This window comes from Staurois parvus, unplaced genomic scaffold (assembly GCF_062004578.1).
Source record: "Staurois parvus isolate SC_StPar_1 unplaced genomic scaffold, SC_StPar_1.0 ptg000086l, whole genome shotgun sequence".
Taxonomy (NCBI): domain Eukaryota; kingdom Metazoa; phylum Chordata; class Amphibia; order Anura; family Ranidae; genus Staurois; species Staurois parvus.
Genome location: NW_028317882.1, coordinates 11,518,826 through 11,537,952, shown reverse-complemented (window position 1 = coordinate 11,537,952; position 19,127 = coordinate 11,518,826). Strand labels below are relative to the sequence as shown.

The window sequence follows — 19,127 nt, the reverse complement described above, 5'->3', positions numbered from 1 at the left end:
GCCCCTGTTGTCGCTTGTTGGCATATTCCGCTCGTTCAGATGCTCCTTCTCCTGCTACTCCTCTTCACGGATTCCGTCAGCAGTCTTTCTTGGAATCCGTTTCCAAGAGACAACAGTTTGCGAGCATGCACCCGACGGTGCAGAAGCTGAACGTCCTCCTGTCCAAGTTGCTGCTGCCAGGCTCGTAATCTGTCATGCGCCCCTGTACCGCCTCCTCATGCTGCTGCCAGGTCCAGAGTGTGTCATGGGCCCCCGTACCGACTCCTCATGCTGCTGCCAGGCCCGTAATCTGTCATGGGCACCTGTACCGCCTCCTCATGCTGCTGCCAGGTCCAGAGTGTTTCATGGGTCCCTGTACGGCCTCCCATTGCTGCTGCCAGGCCCGTAATCTGCCATGGGCCCCCGTACCGACTCCTCATGCTGCTGCCAGGCCCGTAATCTGTCATGGGCCCCTGTACCGCCTCCTCATGCTGCTGCCAGGTCCAGAGTGTGTCATGGGTCCCTGTACGGCCTCCCATTGCTGCTGTCTCCATCGCCACACTCTGCCATGTGCCACTTTCAGGTCTCCTCACACTGCTGGTGGTTTCCATTTTTGTCATAGGGTGCTGTATGGCCTCCCATTGCTGCTGCCTCCACCGCCACACTGTGGCTCCACACTCTGGTTTTGGCCCCGTGACTGCCCAAATGAGTGAAGTGTGCGGTGATTCTAAGATCGACGGCACTCATCTGCATGTCATACTGACTGTCAGTATTATTTCTCTTCCCCAGCAGACTCCAAGGGCATTTAAATTAAAGGTACAGTGTTCTGCACTAATATAAAGGCTCTCTGAAGCCTAGAAACACCCTTTTATAAGTTAAATTCGCGGCGAATATATTCGACTCGAATCGAAATTTTTTCACGAATTCGCCGAATCAGTCGACTCGAATTTTTGAATAATTCGCTCATCTCTAATTGTAAACTCCAAGGAGCAGGCCCCTCTAATCCCTCTTGTATTGAACTGTATTGTTACTGCACTGTCTCCCTCCATAATGTAAAGCGCTGAGCAAACTATCGGCACTATATAAGTCCTGTATAATTATTATTATTATTATTATACAGTGTTTATATAGCACCAAAGGGTTTGCTCAGCGCTGTACATTAGTGAGGGGGACAGAACATGAGACAATACAGTACAATACCATACACGAGGGGCTTGAGGGCCCTGCTCTTTCGAGCTTACAATCTAGGAGGGAGGGGATAGTGGTACAGGAGGAAGTGGCTGTGGGGGATGGAGTGGTAGGAGGAGATCGGTTGTTAGGTGAAGGTGGGGTAGGCTTCCCTGAAGAGATGGGTTTTCAAGGTGCGCCTGAAGGCGAGTAGGGTAGGTGACAGTCTGATGGATTGGGGTAGGGAGTTCCAGAGGATGGGGGAAGTCCTGGAGAAGTCCTGCAGTCGGGCGTAGGAGGAGGAGACCAGGGAGCTGGAGAGTAGGAAGTCCTGTGAGGAGCGAAGGGCACGGGTAGGGTGGTATTTGGGTATCAGGTCAGTTAGGTAGTTTGTGGCAGCGTTGTGAATGGCTTTGTATGTCAGAGTTAGTAATTTGAATTTAATGCGTTGGGCAATTGCGAGCCAGTGAAGGGATTGGCAGAGGGGGGTGGCAGCGGTTGGTGAGGTGGATGAGTCTAGCCGCTGAGTTCAGGATAGACTGGAGTGGGGATAGCATTTGTTTGGGTAGGCCAGTGAGAAGGGAGTTGCAGTAGTCCAGGCGTGAGATAATGAGGGAGTGTACAAGTTGTTTAGGTGTCTGGGGTGAGGAACATACGTATCTTGGAGATGTTGCGGAGGTGGAACCTGCATGACTTTGATAGTGATTGGACATGAGGTTGGAAGGAAAGGTATAATAATAATAATGCTCTTATGACACCAGATACTGACTGGGAGGTTAAGAGGCAATGGGGGTGGAGAGTGGGACAGGGCTCCCCAACCCCCCCCCCCTTATTTTTCTTCTTTCTCTCCACTTCTTTTTCTCTCTCTTTCACTTGGCTTGCTGCTTCTCACTCAATTCTTCGACTGTTACTTCCGATTCCCACCATGTGACCCCCCTCCCTTTGCTAAAAATACTTTGGGTTGAAACTCCAGTTTTCCTTGCCCCATTTCTGAGATTGTGGATAGTACCCTAAATTCACTTGTACAATAAATGTTGGGGTCCACAGTGGTATGAACATTAACATTTTAATGGTCCTTGTACAGTATGTTTTGTTACTGTTTTAGGTCTATTGTTAGACCAATTATTGTAGTCTCAATTTACATGAAATATAAGTATATCCAATCTGTATGCACATTGTTTGCTATCTTTCTTTGTCCATTCTTGAAGGACCAACTATTGTATATCTCCTTTGTAACCTGCTTCACACATTCAAATAAACAGTTTATGGGAAAAAAAATAAATACTTGCACGCAATATTCCACAATCATTTTTACATTGGATGCACATCCGCTTCAAAAGGAGTGAGATAATCATCTCTTCTTTTATAGCCTTACCTAAAATAGCTTTTTTGAAAAATGGAAGTAGATTGCATATTCATTATTGAGTACACCGAGTTGATCATAGGCTGAGGTGTGGCTCATGGTGGACTTCATTTTTCATAATAAATATACTATGTTTATAAGGAAGAATCACATATATTATATGTGCTTTTATATAAAGTCTATTTTAACATACTTTTACATATATTGGTGGCAGCTAGTTAAACACTTTACAGTAGAAAATCTGACAGAGCTTCTCACACTTGTCTACTCTATCCAAAATGAAAAAATGGCTTAAGATTCACTTTAACCATGTAAAGCTTTATTCCCTCTGAATATCCCAGTGAACTAGCAATTATCCAGATTAGCCTAATCAATTTATCAATGGTGTTACTCCAGTATGGTGTATATCGCATTTGCTGCAGTGCTAAAAATTAAAAATAAAAATTATAGCAAAATGTCCCAGTGAGAACTTCTGCAGCCAGTTCACTCCTTTACAGGGCCGGATCTAGACTGTTTGGTGTAGGGGTGCAGTAAAAAATCTTGGGGGGGGGCAAAGGATGTGAGGTCAGTAGGGCAATGTACAGGGGGCCAGCAGGGCAGAGGATAGGGTCAGCAGGGTGGAGAAAATGGGTTGTCAGGTCAGCAGTGCAGAGCACAGGAGTCAGTAGGGCATAAGACATTGGTCGGCAGAGAAGAGGACAAGGTCACTGCTGACAGAGCACTCAGCAGGTCTCTTCCTCCCTTCCTCACCCTGCAAACAGCCCAGGTACTCAGACCTCCTCCACCCCACACAGCACAAAGCTTAGATCAGATTCTCTTACAGACACAGCATCCATCTGCACAGTATGTAGCTGGCCTTGCATATATCCCCCCGAATCCCTCCTCCTTTCACATATCCCCCCGAGTCCCTCCTCCTTGCACATATCCCCCCGAGCCCCCCCTCCTTGCACATTTGCCCCCTAATCCCCCCTCCTTGCACAAATCCTCCCTAATTCCTCCTCCTTGCAGGTATCCCCCCTATCCTTCATCCTTGCACATGTCCCCCCCCAATGCCTCCTCCTTGCACATGTCCCCCCCAATGCCTTCTCCTTGCACGTATCTCCCCTAATCCCTCCTCCTTGCAGTATCCCCCCTAATTCCTCCTCCTTGCACATATCCCCCCAGTCCTTCCTCCTTGAACTTGTCCCCCCCAATCCTTCCTCCTTGCACATATCCCCCCTTACACATATCCTCTCTAATACCACCTCCTTGCACGTTTCCTCCCAATCCTTCCTTATTGAACATGTCTCCCCCAATCCTTCCTCCTTGCAAATATCCCCCCCAATCCCCCGTCCTTGCACATATCCCCCCTAATCCATGCTCCTTGCACATATCCCCCCCCCAATCCTTCCTCCTGGCACATGTCCCCCCCCAATCCTTCCTCCTGGCACATGTCCCCCCCAATCCTTCCACATGTCCCCCCCAATCCTTCCACCTTGTACATGTCCCCCCAATTGCCACTGCTTGCACATATCCCCCCCCCACCCCCCAATCCCTCCTCCTTGCACATATTCCCCTCCAATCACCCCTCCTAGCAAATATCCCTCCCCAGTGCAAACAGTTGCTAATCCCTCCACCTCTAATCTCAAACAAATTATTTTCACACAGACACACACACACACACACACACACACACAATTACTGTACTTGCACCCTGTCTCCTCCAGAAGGAAATGTGTGTGTGTGATGTGCTGTGTGAAGGAGCGCTCTACTGACAGGAGGGAGAGGGCAGAGCACAGCCTCTCTCCTGAACACAAATCACTGCACTAGGCTGTGCACTCATGTCCTGGGCCGGCCCTGAGTGTGGGAATGGGGGAAGATACTCGGCCATCAGCCAGGGGAGGGGCACAACAGAAATCTTGGGGGGGGGGGGGTGCAGCCCACCCCAGCACCCCCTAGATCTGGCCATGCTCCTTTAGCAGAACTTTATATAAATATAGCATCAGAATCTGCGCTGGTTCACAAAAACATAAGCTGCCAGCACTAAATACAAAGAATTGGCAAAACATACATATAAAAAGTTCAAATACAAAAGTACAAATAATATAAACGTGACAAATAATATAAAGTATATGTGGAAGTGAATACAAAAAGTGCCAGTGTCACAGGACATTAAAAAATGTCCTTGAGTGCAATCACAAATCTTCAGTTATTTAGATGATCAACCGTATTCAAGTGAAACACGTGTCACTCCACTCACTGCTGCAGGGAGGCTTACCAGATAAATTTGACCATCATGTTATAGAATGGTCAAATTGGGCACAGATATAATCCTAAGGCAACCGCTCCAGCCTGCTCTACAGCCTCCATCCATGGGTTAAATGGCGTTCACCAACTCTATATGGATCATCAGTGTCAGGCATATAAAGGGCAAGTCCATGGAACCAAAATGCTTCATGTGTGGACCTCTTAAATTACAGGAGGTCTACAATAGGAGAACCTACCCTTGAGGACCTGTGAGAAGACAGAGAGGCTATGTTCGGTCTCAGAGCTTGAACCAGACATGGAATACCTGCTGATGAAAGAACAGCATCTGGAAAGGGCATACAGGCAGCTAGCATCAGGGCATGTCGTTGTTGACCTCTGCCCACAACAATCAGCACTGAAGGAGCTACAGGAAGAGGATGCAATCGGCACCTCACAACTGCATCTTGGCTGATGTCCGTGGATGAGACTTCGGTCTCCACTGACATAACCCCAGAAAAGGGTCTAACATTGGGACAGGAGGATGTCAGCCTTACTTTGCGAACACTGGGGGGTGTCCATCAAGTCAAAGTGGATGAGACTACAGTCACCACCTGGATACTCCAGGTAAGCTGGACAGTCAGCCCAGATCCCCAACAGCATGATAGAGTCGGCCCAGCCACCGTGTCTTCTCTCCAGCAGCTGAGAGGACTTCAGGGAGAAGAATCAGTCCATACTTCTCCCCAGCGGAGGGTATGTTCTACAAGAGAGGCAGAGGTTGGCTGGGTGAGTAATGCTTTGTGTGGGACCATTTTCTTGGGGTACTGTGTGGGTGTTGGCATTGGGGGACTGAAAGTACAGACTAACTTCGGAGTGAACGCGTCTGGGGTCGCCTCCTGTGTTAGTCCCCTACTGAAAGGGGAGATATGTGATGGGAGTCACTTTGGGTGGGGGGCCCATGGAACACAGCTCACTTTGGAGAGGTGGGGAGACCCCTGTCTTAGCTCCCCATATCCCTCTTATGTGTAAATCACCCTGTGCCTGTTAGGGGTACAGAGTGATCTGTCCTAATATTGGGGTGGGGAGGAGTTGTTTGATGTTATGTGGTTGCATGCCATTGTTCTATTGTGTGTCTGGCTTGGGAGCAAACTATTATGGAATGTATGTGTTTATGTGCATTAGCTTGGTGGGGGGGGGGGGGGGTCTCCAGCAGCCCTCCCTCCTGATGGGACTGTCTGTTGGTGTGAAGTCTGAATACCTGTGTGTCTCTTGTTACTAAATGTAGATTGCCCCGTCCTGTGTCATTATGCAGGTAGGGGGGTATGTCCCATTGAGTGTATGTATCTGTGTTGAAATAAACTAGTCTGCCTCCTGGTTTACTTCAAGACTGCTGTCGTCTAGTCTTGTATGGTCAGCTGTGGTGTCTGTTGTCGGTGTTTGGACGGGGAAGCGGTATTTTAACAGAAGTACTCAAGCGCAGTTTGGGGTCGGTTCCGTTACAGGTATATCTTTTTTTTTTCATACTAGTAATAATGGTGGTGATCAGTGACTTATAGTGGGATTTTGCAGCGGGCAATCTGACACTAATTGACAGTTTGTGGGGACTAACTGCCACTGCCGCTAAAACAGTTATCAGTGCTAATAATATACACTGTTACTGTACTTATGATACTGACTGGAAGGGGGTGTACATTTTTGAGCAAAGGGTTAAATATGTTCTAAACAATGTTTACTGTGTGTACGTTTTTACTAAGCAATTTGCTGGTTTTTACTCCCTGCTTTGCAGAGAGGAAAAAAATGGCACATTGCTGCTGTCTTTAGCCCTGTGTTGTTTACCAACACAGGGCCCTCTTCTCTCATGTGCTCAGTTGATCAGCGGGTCCCAGCCATAAATCATTGGATGGGACCCTCTGATCGGCTTCTGCTGTAGTGAATAACAGCAGTCAGGGAGACGGGTACACCCCCTATCCGGAAATCTCAGATTACGTACATGTATGTGATCTGGAGCAGTGTATCTGCATGGGACAGTCAGCAAGTAGTTACGTTTCTAACAAGAATGTTTTTCTGCCAGTCCCCATACAAATAAATATCTAGCTAAAAAGAAACCTATGCTAAGAGAAATGCTGAGGGGGGCATTGCTGGATCAGCTCCGTGACATCAGCTGAAATTGGATCATGGAATGCAAAACTAAGTGCACTCCTGTGACCCACAGGAGAAGTAAGTCCAAAAGGGCTTTCGTTCTTTAAGTGAATCTGAACCAAATTTAATGGCCATTTTTTTGGCTATTTTGTCAGGGATTATCAAAAAACAGGCATGAGGTCTGGTCCTGGGGAACAGAATCCAAAACAAACAAAAAAAAAATTGGCTTTGGGCCAAGCAGTAAAGCTTAACAACTTAAATACCAGCCTGTAGTACACCTCATCTCCAAGCCATTTTTCAGTTTTTGGACCTGTGATAGTTTGACCATCACTCTGTCATTCAACACTGTACCCAAAATAATTTTTTAAATCATTTTTTGAGACAGGTAGAGCTTGACTTTGGTGGTATTTAAGAACTGCTTTTTTGTGTTTTTTTTTATTATATAATTTATTTTTTAACTATAAAAAGGAAAACAAAATAGAACATTGGAGAAAACCAGTTTCCCTTCCTTTATGCTAATAAAAAAAAAAATGCCAAAATAATATGACCCTCTCCAAATGACCCCTTTTTTGGAAAGTAGACACCCCAAGGTGATCTCATTTTTTGCTACAAATTTTTGGAAATGAAGAAGCATGCTGGTATTAGGTGGTTTAAATTTGGAGCTTGAGAACGGTGCATTGGATGCAATAAATGTACTAGTCATCCAGAGAGGAAGGGAGAAGCGAAGGGGTTAATGTACTTGTGGCAGGATGGAGATGAATGGTTTCTGTATGTCGGTGGTAGAACACAAGTGATATTCTGGTTTTATGATTGCCTAAAGGGCTAATGATTTTTATCACTGTAAGTGTAATACTTGATATAATCTAATTTAATAAATGGTAGTAGAATATGGGAGCTTCCCTTTCTTGATGTTATATGATGTGGTTTGTGCTAAAGAGGAGATAAACACCTGGGGATCAGCAGGACACTGCACCAGTGGAATATCATGCAACAGAGACAGAGGATTAACTTTCAGCACATTTGACCTGCTTTTAAAAGGGGTCAAAACATTGCAGTGAAAAAGGGGGAGCACGTGTGGAAGCACTGATTGATCACCATATGTTCTCGGCACGATCACTGAAGCACCAGGAATAATGACTACAATGAACTTTCATAGAAGGGAAAAGGATATGGCAGTCCAGAGGGGATAATTGATGGTTATTTGGCTAAAATAGGGGGAAGTGTATTGTAGCACATATATTATTACATTTATTTTTTGTTTTTGTAGTTTTTATTTGCAATTTATTTTATATGCACATTATTTCTGGATACTTAATTAGTAGATATTAATTTCATTTGGGGAGGTGTTTTGTAACCCTTGCAAGATATTGATCACAATTCATGTATATGGTGTATGGAACTGTATATTGGAACATCAACATATATTATAGTGGATTGTTGGTAATTCACATACATATCTATACAGTGGGGGAGGTGTATTGTAGCACTTTGTACATTATATTTTTCTAGCCAAACAGGTAATTTCAAATTATATTTTTTCATCTAAATAGGCAGCACAAAACTTTTTTTTTTACAAAGCCTGTAGCTGCTGACTTTTAATAAGCAGTCACTCACCTGTCCAAGGATCCAGTAGCATCCTCACCTGGGCTGGTTCTTCACCAGTCTTCGGGTCCCCAGCACTGGCATGTTAACTGTAGAAAGCTGGCTGTGACTCCCTGCAGCTTCACATCCAGCTCCCCACTGTGCTTGCGAGAGTCACGCTGCACCTCGTGAAGTGTACAATCCAAAATGCACACATTCCTGCATTAACCACTTGCTCTCCAGAGGATTTTCCCCGTTTCCTGACCAGGCAATTTTTTGCATTAAAGAGCTGCGTTACTTTAACTGACAATTGCGCGGTCATGCAACACTGCACACAAATGAAATTTACGTCCTTTTTTTCCCCACAAATTGAGTTTTCTTTCAGTGGTATTTGATCACCTGCGCGTTTTTATTTTTTGCGCTATAAAAAAAAGACCAACAATTTTGAGAAAAAAAAAAAACTGTATTTTTGACTTTTTGCTATTAAACATGTCCAGTAAAATTTTTTAAAAAAAATCAAATTTCGTCATAAAATTTACACCAAAATGTATTCTGCGACATGTCTTTGCTAAAAAAAAAAATCCCAATACATGTAAATTAACTGGTATATGTGAAAGCTATAGTGTTTACAAATGGCGGTATATATACTGGGATTTTTTAAAATTTTTACTAGTAATGGCAGCGATCAGCGACTTATAGCGGGACTGCGGCAGACAATCTGATACTGGAGGGGAACTGACTTGGTGTCACTGACATGCCTAATGACACCAATACAGTGATCAGTGCTATAAAAAAAAAAAAAGCACTGACAATGTACTAATGGCACTGGGCAGGAAGGGGTTAACATAAGGGCAATCAAAGAGTTAACTGTGGGCAGGGAGTGTTTTACTGGGGGGCGGTGTGTTGATGCTTCGCTGTAAGCACACTGCTTTGGATGGCTGTGCTGTGCACAGCCATCCAGAGCAGTGTGCCCGAGCTGACAACTGTTAGTAAACAAAAAGGTCCTCCTCCCCGACAGAGATCTTCGGAAATCACTGGGCACCGGTGAGTAATTGCCGGCCGGGACCCGGTGATTAACAGCTGCGACCGCAAATAGCAATGCAGGTAGGGTGCGCGCCCCCTACCAGAAAATGCAAAACCACGTATATATACACACATGATTTTGTGCACCCGTGCTGTCTGTAGCAGAATTTCTGCTATAGGGCGGACGGGAAGCAGTTAAAAATGTCTGTGTATATAAGTGGGTGCTGCAGCGACCGTCGCCTGGAGCCGAACAGATTCAGCAAGGGAGATGCCTGATGAAGGGGTCCTGCAAGACTCCAAAACGTTGCCTTGCTGTAACTATGTCATCGTTCATTAAAACTTTTGGTGATCCTTAGTGTACTGGTGACATCCTTCCTTGCGCCTTGTGAATGGATCCACAGCCTCCTGAGTCATGTCCCAGAAGGTTGCAAGGGGGTGAATTTCCATTCCAACTGCTTCAACGGTTGGAGCGGGTACCTCTCAAAACTAGGTACCCCCCCCCTCTTCCAAAAATATATTCCAAATATGGCAGAGAGGGTAGCTGGAAGAAAAGCTCATCCTTATACCCTTAACAATTCATTATAATTTTCGGACCCATAGACATACTGTAAAATCTAAATTGGTACAAAGAAACACCTTGTTAATTGTGACAGAAGCAGGTCAGGATTATTTTTCAGAATTAATCATGCATTTACTTCATTTTCTTTTACATGTGTGTTCTTTCAACTCAGCTGTTTCAAGTGTCATGGAAAAATTAATTATAAGGTTCTCAGATTTTAACATGTGCATTCTAGTGATGCAAAACTAGGAAACCACTATGTCTGTGTAAAAATATAGGCACGTATCAAGCACAGTTCTATGACTGTCTGGTTCCAAATCTGCAATTAGGCAGTGCAAATGTTCACAATGTAATAGAGACAAACATCCAAAGATGATCCTGATTTCCTACATCTTTACTTTTCTCTTTACAACAACGTGCTCCTTCACACAGATACGTGCAAGTTTTGATATATCTGTGTGAGACAGAAAAAATCTACACATGAGTGTGAAATCCGCAGTCTCCTATTGCCGCCTTTTAAGGCCATGCACTCAGAAATCTTCTTATTAAGAAAGAGAAAGTACAGTGTACACAAAGCCACAGTCCAGTACGGGTCTAAACATGTAGGTGTTCAATAAACATATGATGTCATTAGTTAGCAAATTGTTTATAGAAAAAAAGCAATGTGATAGAAGTTATATTTTCCAGTGCTGTAATCGATTACATCTAAGGCCTCATGCACACTTGACATTTTTATAGCTGCTGTTTTTGGCTTTTGACGTTTGACGTTTTTTTCTACAGCCAGTAAACCCCCCAGCATGTTATCCTATGTGTCCATGCACACACAGACTGTAATCAACTTTTTTGGCAGGGACATTTTTGGCTGGCAAAAAACCCCAGAACTAGTGGGTTTCTAGAGGAGTTTTTTAGCTGTAAAAACGCTCTGAGGCAAAACGCGGTAAAGCGCTGCAAACCGGCGTTTTTGGACAGTTTTCTGACCAAAAAAAAAAAATTTCTGTAAAAAAAACCCACTAAAAAATGCTACAAAACGTAAATGCAGAAAAACATGGGAAAACACAGCTAAAACGCGGCAAAATGCAGCTAAACGCTAATGCAAAAACACTAAAAAAACTGAAAAACTTATGTTTTTAACATGACTTTACACAGCTAACGTTACCAGCATTATCAAAACGCCCTGTGTGCGTGGAGACAAAATGTGTAGCTATTTAACTGCTACTGATATAAAGTTTCTCTGATTAAAAGCAAGCATGGGCAACATTGCAGCAAGGCAGAGCATGTTTGGCTATTGAGAAAGTAAACCTGAGCTGCAACAAATTTAAAATCTGCCATTGCTGATCTCTCCTTACAAAAATGCTAGCTGTGCAGCGGTTATGCTCATCTAATGGTTACATTAGTTTGTCACAGGCCTTGATCAAGTATGTAGACCAGGAATTCTGATTTTAGTGGTTGTAGATCTATTTGGTGAATTACAAATTACAGGAGTATAGCCAGATACCTAGCAATTTTAGAGAGTGATCAGCAACTGCAGTGTCTGTACCCCTCAGGCTGCATTCACACGAGTGTTTTGTAGCTTGAAGCTCGAAGATTGAAGCTCCAAAAAGGTTCAAACTTAAAAAATGTCCCAGAAGACTACAGGGAGGGAGGTGGGAGGACAACTTCCGGTTCCGATCGCCTAGGCAATCACAGCAGAAATGTGAGTGGGTACCTGTCAATTTCGGGTACCAGCTCCCCAAAGGTGCCAATCCCTAATGGGGAGCGGGGGACCAGTCTTTAAAGCAGAACATCCCCTTTTGGGTGAAGCTCCCCTTTAAGTGATTCCTTCTATGCATAGTATAGTTTGGCTATTCAAGGCAAGTGACAGGCTCTCTTGAAACAGTACCTCCTCCCCCAACCACCGATACTCACCTTTTACTTGCTTCCCTGCTACTCTGTCCTGCAGCAGGGCAAAGAATTCTTTTTAAATAGATTTATATTGGCAATATCAAACAAATACAACTTCTGATACCACCTCAATGTACGGTCAGTACAGCAAGTACCTGTGCAGCTTAGGTCTTTTGGGGCTTACTGGTAGATCCCAGAACAACCAGATTTCTTGTCTCATGTAAAAAATATAAACCTGAACTCTACACATACAATATTATTAACCAAACACCCAATCTCTAATCTCATTTTATTTTTGTGTTTTAACTCAAAAAGTGACAAAACATTACAGATATATATATATAAAATTAATATTAGAATTTATAATAAATATACACAACAAGGAAAAATGTGATGACTGGTCCTCCAAGAAATTAAAGGATAAGTTCACCTTTGGGAACATGTTACATGTTCCACCCGTTTTTAGGTGTTTTTACTTGTTTTACATGTTCCCAATACTGTAGCTGGTACCCGCTGTCCCCTCCCTCCTTGTGATTTAAGTATGGGGAGAAGTTCCTGTACAAGCTGTCACTTTTTGAATAGAGCATGGCTGTGCGGGGCTCCGCCCACACGGCCGCATCATTCATTGACAGAGTTCTGTAAATGAATGAACTACAAGTCCCGACAGCCTTAGGGGCTATCGGCTTGTAGCTCTCAATGCACTGCCATGGCCCTGTGGAGCGCCGTGGTAGTTCATTGATTCTTCCTGTCAGTGTGTCTGCTTGCCCATACATCCTGTACAGGTAAGCAGAAATACTGACAAATCTGCAGGAGATCTGCATGGCACCACTGATCTGCTGATCGCTGGTGAAATGGTGTACAGGCTCCTGCAACCAAAATTAATTAATGCACATTTTATTACTTGCAAAAAAATGTGCATTTATTATTTTGGTCAAAAGGTGAACTTATCCTTTAAAACAGAATCTTCAAAAGAACTGAAAACATAAAAGACGTTTTCTTAATGAATATAAAATAGCGCAAGAAATTTTTATCTAAAAGCCAAACTCCAGCTTCAGCTAAAAGTATGAAACTGCCCAAGTGCTGTTAAAAAGAAACCTGAAAAGGAAGAGAACTTTGTAAACTTTTTATAGCTGATTGCATCTCCTCACTTCCAAATTCATCGCTGTTAGAAAAGGAAGTAAGGGGAAATCCTCCAAACAGGGAACACGTAGCAATAAAAACATATTTTCTGAGGTTGATCACCCCCTCATATCCATCTAGAGATCTAATTAATGGAAACAACAGCATTTAAAACCCGATGCAGGTTCTAACCCTCTCTATCTAAATTTTGAAAAAAGTAAGACTCAAATCTACGGAAGTAATGAAGTTAAAAGCCATACTTTAACATCCCCATACTTACTAGGCCACCTACCCCAATTTTCTGTAATGCACCTGCAAATACTTTCAATTTTATGTCACTTTCTACTCTCCCTGGTTGCAATTCACACACTTACTTGCTTATAACATTCACTTCTCTATGGAATCATACAGCATCCTTATACAGGTAAAATGTAGAAGAAATGATAGTCTGTGTGGGTGGAAAAAAAATAGTTTCCAAAGCGGATTCTAGTTAGCGTTAATTAAATGAGAATAGGCAGCTGTGTCCTTACAGTCAAGCCTAGCAGACGCCCCGAACACCTTCATCTTCTGGCCTCTCCATTGTTTTTAAAAGCTCTTCAACAAAGCTCATCTCTGCACTGACTTGGGCAGCCAATGCTTCATATTTATTTTCTAGACGTCCCATTCTTCTCTTCAAGCCATTCACAACAAGCATTGCACTCCTTATATCTTCCTGAACCTGGCAACGTTGCCCTTCACCACGCTGGAGCTCCTGCCGAAGTCCCATGAGTTGTTGTGTGACACCTTCCTGTTGTTCCCGATACCAGCTTTCTTTTTCCTCATAAATGGAATGCAGGGCACAAAGATCCTCACGGGACGTATTTTGGCTTTTCTGCAGCTCCCGCAATGCGTCCTCGGCTGCCCCTAGTTCCTCAAGCACATGACTGAATCTTTCAAAGTTCACATAAGTGTTATTAGGAGGCATGCTTGAGTGGGATTTAATTGTGTACTCCTTCAGTCTTGTTGTCTTCAATCTCCGGCGCTCAGGGCGTTTTCCACTATCTTCATGGCGCACGTTCCTGCGTCTTATTGCCTAATTAGGAAGAGAGAGAAAGAGTTATCCTCGTTTTTAGTTTCTTATTAGTACATCTACGACTTTACTCAGTTTAAACGAATGTAAATTAGGCAATTCATAGTGACTAAATGTGCAGCTAGAGATTCACCGCCAGGTCTCTGTTTACTGGTGAATGAACAATTAGGCTGGTAAGGCAACTGTGATCAAAACTAGAAACAGTTTCCAAAAGTTGGCAACTAAGCAAACAGTTATGATGCACAAACAGGATCATTCAATAAAACAATGCAAATAAATATTTGAATGTGCCAATGCAGTAACCTAATGCTGCAAAGCAGAATTGTCCATTCAAAAAACTAACTCTAGTAAACACCATAAAATCATTATGCAAAAAGAGGTTGAATTGCAGTAAGGCCTTGGTTTTAATAATAATTGAATTCACTAAATTATAATGCAGGCAGGCTTTTTGACCAGTTAAGGGCTAAGTACACGTTAACCAGAAAATAGCAGCCAAGGGACCCCAATAGATAATGAAAAAAAGAAAAAAAAAAAAAAACCTGAGCAGCTTTGAAAAATGTTCATTAATTTTGGCTTCCCTCTGAAACCATGCCAAAAAACTCCAGTTAGAAATCCCCACATTGTGCCTCATTGTTAGGACGTGAAAACTGTTGGATGCTCACTCCCTGTTCTACTGGAGATAAAACTGTAAAACCGAGCTGTCCAATAACAGCTTACAGTGCCTTGAAAAAGTATTCACACCCCTTGAAAGATTTCCACACTTTGTCATGTTACAACCAAAAACATAAATTTTATTGGGATTTTATGTGATAGACCAACATAAAGTGGCACATAATTGTGAAGTGGAAGGAAAATGATAAATGGTTTTTACAAATAAATATGTGAAAAGTGTGGCGTGCATTTGTATTCAGCCCCCCTGAGTCAATACTTTGTAGAACCACCTTTCACTGTAATTACAGCTGCAAGTCTTTTTGGGGATGTCTCTATCAGCTTTGCACATCTAGAGAGTGAAATTTTTGCCCATTTTTCTTTGCAAAATAGTTCGAGCTCTGTCAGATTGGATGGAGAGCATCTGTGAACAGCAATTTTCAAGTCTTGCCACAGATTCTCAATTGGATTTAGTCTGGACATTGACTGGGCCATTCTAACACATGAATATGCTTTGATCTAAACCATTCCATTGTAGCTCTGGCTGTATGTTTAGGGTCGTTGTCCAGCTGGAAGGTGAACCTCCGCCCCAGTCTCAAGTCTTTTTGCAGACTCTAACAGGTTTTCTTCTAAGTTTCCCCTGTATTTGGCTCTATCCATCTTCCCCATCAACTCTGACCAGTTTCCCTGTCCCTGCTGAAGAAAAGTATCCCCACAACATGATGCTGCCACCACCATGTTTCACGGTGGGAATGGAGTGTTCAGGGTGATGTGCAGTGTTAGTGTTCCACCACACATAGCATTTTGCTTTTAGGCCAAAAAGTTAAATGCTGGTCTCATCTGACTAGAGCACCTTCTTTCACGTTTGCTTTGTCCCCCACATGGCTTCTCGCAAACTACAAACAGGATTTCTTATGGCTTTCTTTCAACAATGGCTTTCTTCTTGCCACTCTTCCATAAAGGTCAGATTTGTGAAGTGCATGACTAATAGTTGACCTGTGGACAGCTTCTCCCACCTGAGCTGTGGATCTCTGCAGCTCCTCCAGAGTTACCATGGGCCTCTTGGTTGCTTCTCTGATTAATGCTCTCATTGCCTGTCCTGTCAGTTTAGGTGGACGGCCATGTCTTGGTAGGTTTGCAGTTGTGCCATACTCTTTCCATTTTCAGGTGATGGATTGAACAGTGCTCCATGAAAAAAACTATTTTTTTTATAAACTAACCCTCCTTTAAGCTTCTCGACAACTGTATCCCTGACCTGTCTGGCTTTCATGATGCTGTTTGTTCACTAATGTTCTCCAACAAACCTCTGAAGGCTTCACAGAACAGCTGTATTTGTACTGAGATTAAATTATACACAGGTAGACTCTATTTACTAATTAGGTGACTTCTGAAAGCAATTGGTCTCACTAGATTTTAATTGGGGGTATCAGAGTAAAATGGGCCGAATAGAAATGCATGCCACACTTTTCAGATATTTGTAAAAAATTTTTGAAAACCATTTATCATTTTCCTTCCATTTCACAAATACAGTGTATCCTAGATTGTAGGCTCGAAAGAGCAGGGCCCTCGAACCCCTTGTGTATTGTTCTATTACTGTATTGTCTCATGTACTGTCCCCCACTATAATGTACAGCGCTGAGCAAACCTTTACTGTATATTAATAATAATAATAATAATAATAATAATATGTAAAAAGTCTACACACCCCTGTTAAAATATCAGGTTTCTGTGATGTAAAAAAATGAGACACAGATAAATCATTTCAGAACTTTTTCCACCTTCAATGTAACCTGTACAACTCAATTGAAAACAAACTGAAGTCTTTGAGGGGGAGGGGGTAAACATAAAAAACTAAAATAATGTGGTTGCATAAGTGTGCACACCCTTAAACTAATACGTTGTTGAGTCTAACAGCATGGCACATCTTGACTTGGCAATATTTGCCCACTTTTCCTTGCAAAAACACTCCAAATCTGTCAGATTGCGAGGGCATCTCCTGTGCACAGCCCTCTTCAGATCACCCCACATATTTTTGGTCAGATTCAGGTCTGGGCCATTCCAAAACTTTAATCTTCTTCTGGTGAAGCCATTTATTTGTTGATTGGGATGTATGCTTTGGGTCATGCTGAAAGAGGAAGTTGCTGCCCCCATTGTCTACCAATAATTACGAGCACATTTTACACAGCCAGGTGGGGCTAGCAAAAGTGGCCAGGTGCTTTGGCTGCCTGCCTTTCCATCCCCCATGCTGAAATGCACATGTGGATGACTCGATCATTCTAAAGATGACTTTTCAAACGATGAGTATCACACGTATGTGCTTTTGAACTTGCATACATAGTGACTCTTTTGAGCCTCTTGCTACTTGAAATTATCCATACTATTTATATTGCATTTGGGCAACAGCATGCAATTTATGTTACATATCAGTAGAACATCCTTTGTAGTGTACAGCTAACAACTTTCAGGAGACTATTTGGCAGGCATCAAGGGCTGGATGCTTCTGTTCTGTCTACATTATCCTTTATTTGGACTCACCTTTATAAAAGGTGAAGATTATCAGATGGATTATACACTTTTCATATGTGGAAGTCACACTGATCTACTCTAATTAATGGAACAAGCAAATGGTGTGAGAACTATCTGGAAGGTTTTCAAACTCAAATAAAGGCGGTCATGCTCTTATATGTTGCTATCAATTTGTTTTACTAACCACCCATGGGAATTGATGGATGTCTCTGTTACAGTTTAGTGGAGCACAGCACTGAAGAACTGCATTCTTGAAGTAGGTTTGGACTACCTATGCAAAAACATGTGATACTAACGCATGAGGCAGATGCAAGTTATATCATCTGTAAAAAGGGGTTTCTCAAACCAATTCATTTTGGAAGGCTCTATATAGACACTGAATAATAAACCTTTTTGGGGGATGATCTTCATTAAAAAGGGATTGATATGTCTCTACACAATTGTGACCACTTGCAAGATAACTTCCCTATGTGTGTTTTTTTCTTATATATTTAATAACCTTCTGGCTCAGGTTACCAATGAATTTCTATAAAAAAAATCTATTGAATGCCTTACAATATTGGCACACTCACTGGGCAAGGAAATGGCAGTTGTCAGGGCTAAGTATTGAAGTTAGCTGCTAGTAAAATAAAGAAACTAGCCTCAAAGATGCTTGCAGAGAAATGACTTCTGGATAACAAAAAGGTAAGAGCAGGAATCCTGTGGTATCTACTTTTAGACATTTTGACATTTTGCTTTCAGTCATAAAAAAAATGACTAAAAACACATAATTAAAGACAATGTCAAAAACAAAACAAAAATCAAACAAAAAGGAAAAAAAACCTCATAAAAACTATAAGACTTCATTTAATTCCTACCTTAATCCATGAATGTTCTAAGCTCTCATCAATTGTCATCCGTTTCCTGAAACAATATCCGTATTAGTATCAGAGTAGTATTACATGTCACTACTCAATACACAAACAGAGTGATTAACTAAACTGAAGTGAATCTGTACTCACTTCAAACATTCAGTCATGTGCATGAGATGCTTCTATTTTATACTTTAGTAAATCATCTTTAAGTTGTTTTTGTCACAAAAGAAAAAAATTAAAGAGCTAAGTTAAAGCAAAATGACAATTTAGAACTTTAAAAAAGGCAAGGGACACAGACTTCATAGACAATGGCTTTGTTTTTCAATTCTGTTGTTACCAGTAATTTGTTGTATTAAAACTCTCTGTATGCTGTAGTCATCCTCAAAAGCAGAGCTTGTCTTTTTCTTGGAGTATATTACAGACACACAAAGTATTCTGATTCCAGTAGGTCATTCTGCCATCTTCAAGCCCAAGTTAGAATCGTGGCAGTGGTGTGAAGTGAGTGAGCAAGCTGTGTCACTGCCATTGATACCAAATTACACCTAGGTTCCCATGAGAGTGCGAGGTCCTGGCTTCTACCACTTGGCAGAAGGATGGGGAGGATCGGACATGCCTTCTTGAGGTTCTTCACCCTCCAGATGGGCATACACTCTAAAAGTGGTCTTCAGGAACAGGTTCCCCCAGACGGGTAGACCGAAGCCCTAGCACTCTGCGGCTGTCTCATCGCATTGCATGGTGTACTTAGGTGGGTGCCTCTAGTAGAGTCAGTGCTGGAAGACATATTACAGGCTGTCCCCGCAACAGAATAGCAAAAATAGGAATATGTAATAGCAGAATGAAAAGGAAACCTATACTTATGAGTACGGGAGTATCCAGAATAAACTCAAAGATAGGCTTCTGTAAAGCCAACAGGACCAAATTAAGATCCAAGGTGAGATATACAGTGCTCAACATAAATGAGTACACCACTTTTGAAAACTAAGATTTTAATCAATA

At 42.5% G+C, this 19,127-nt stretch overlaps 1 protein-coding gene across 1 annotated transcript in view; it reads right to left on the bottom strand.

Annotated features, from left to right (window-relative positions):
- Positions 1–12,190: 12,190 nt before the first annotated feature.
- The window catches only part of DAPK3 (death associated protein kinase 3), a 36,782-nt gene continuing 29,845 nt past the window's right edge, over positions 12,191–19,127 (bottom strand). The window contains exons 7-8 of the mRNA XM_089670064.1: positions 18,135–18,180; positions 12,191–14,106 (exon numbers count right to left, since the gene is read on the bottom strand). Of these exons, the coding sequence (XP_089526190.1) occupies positions 13,573–14,106; positions 18,135–18,180 (580 nt within the window). The 3' untranslated portion in view covers positions 12,191–13,572. The remainder of the gene's footprint in view (positions 14,107–18,134; positions 18,181–19,127) is intronic.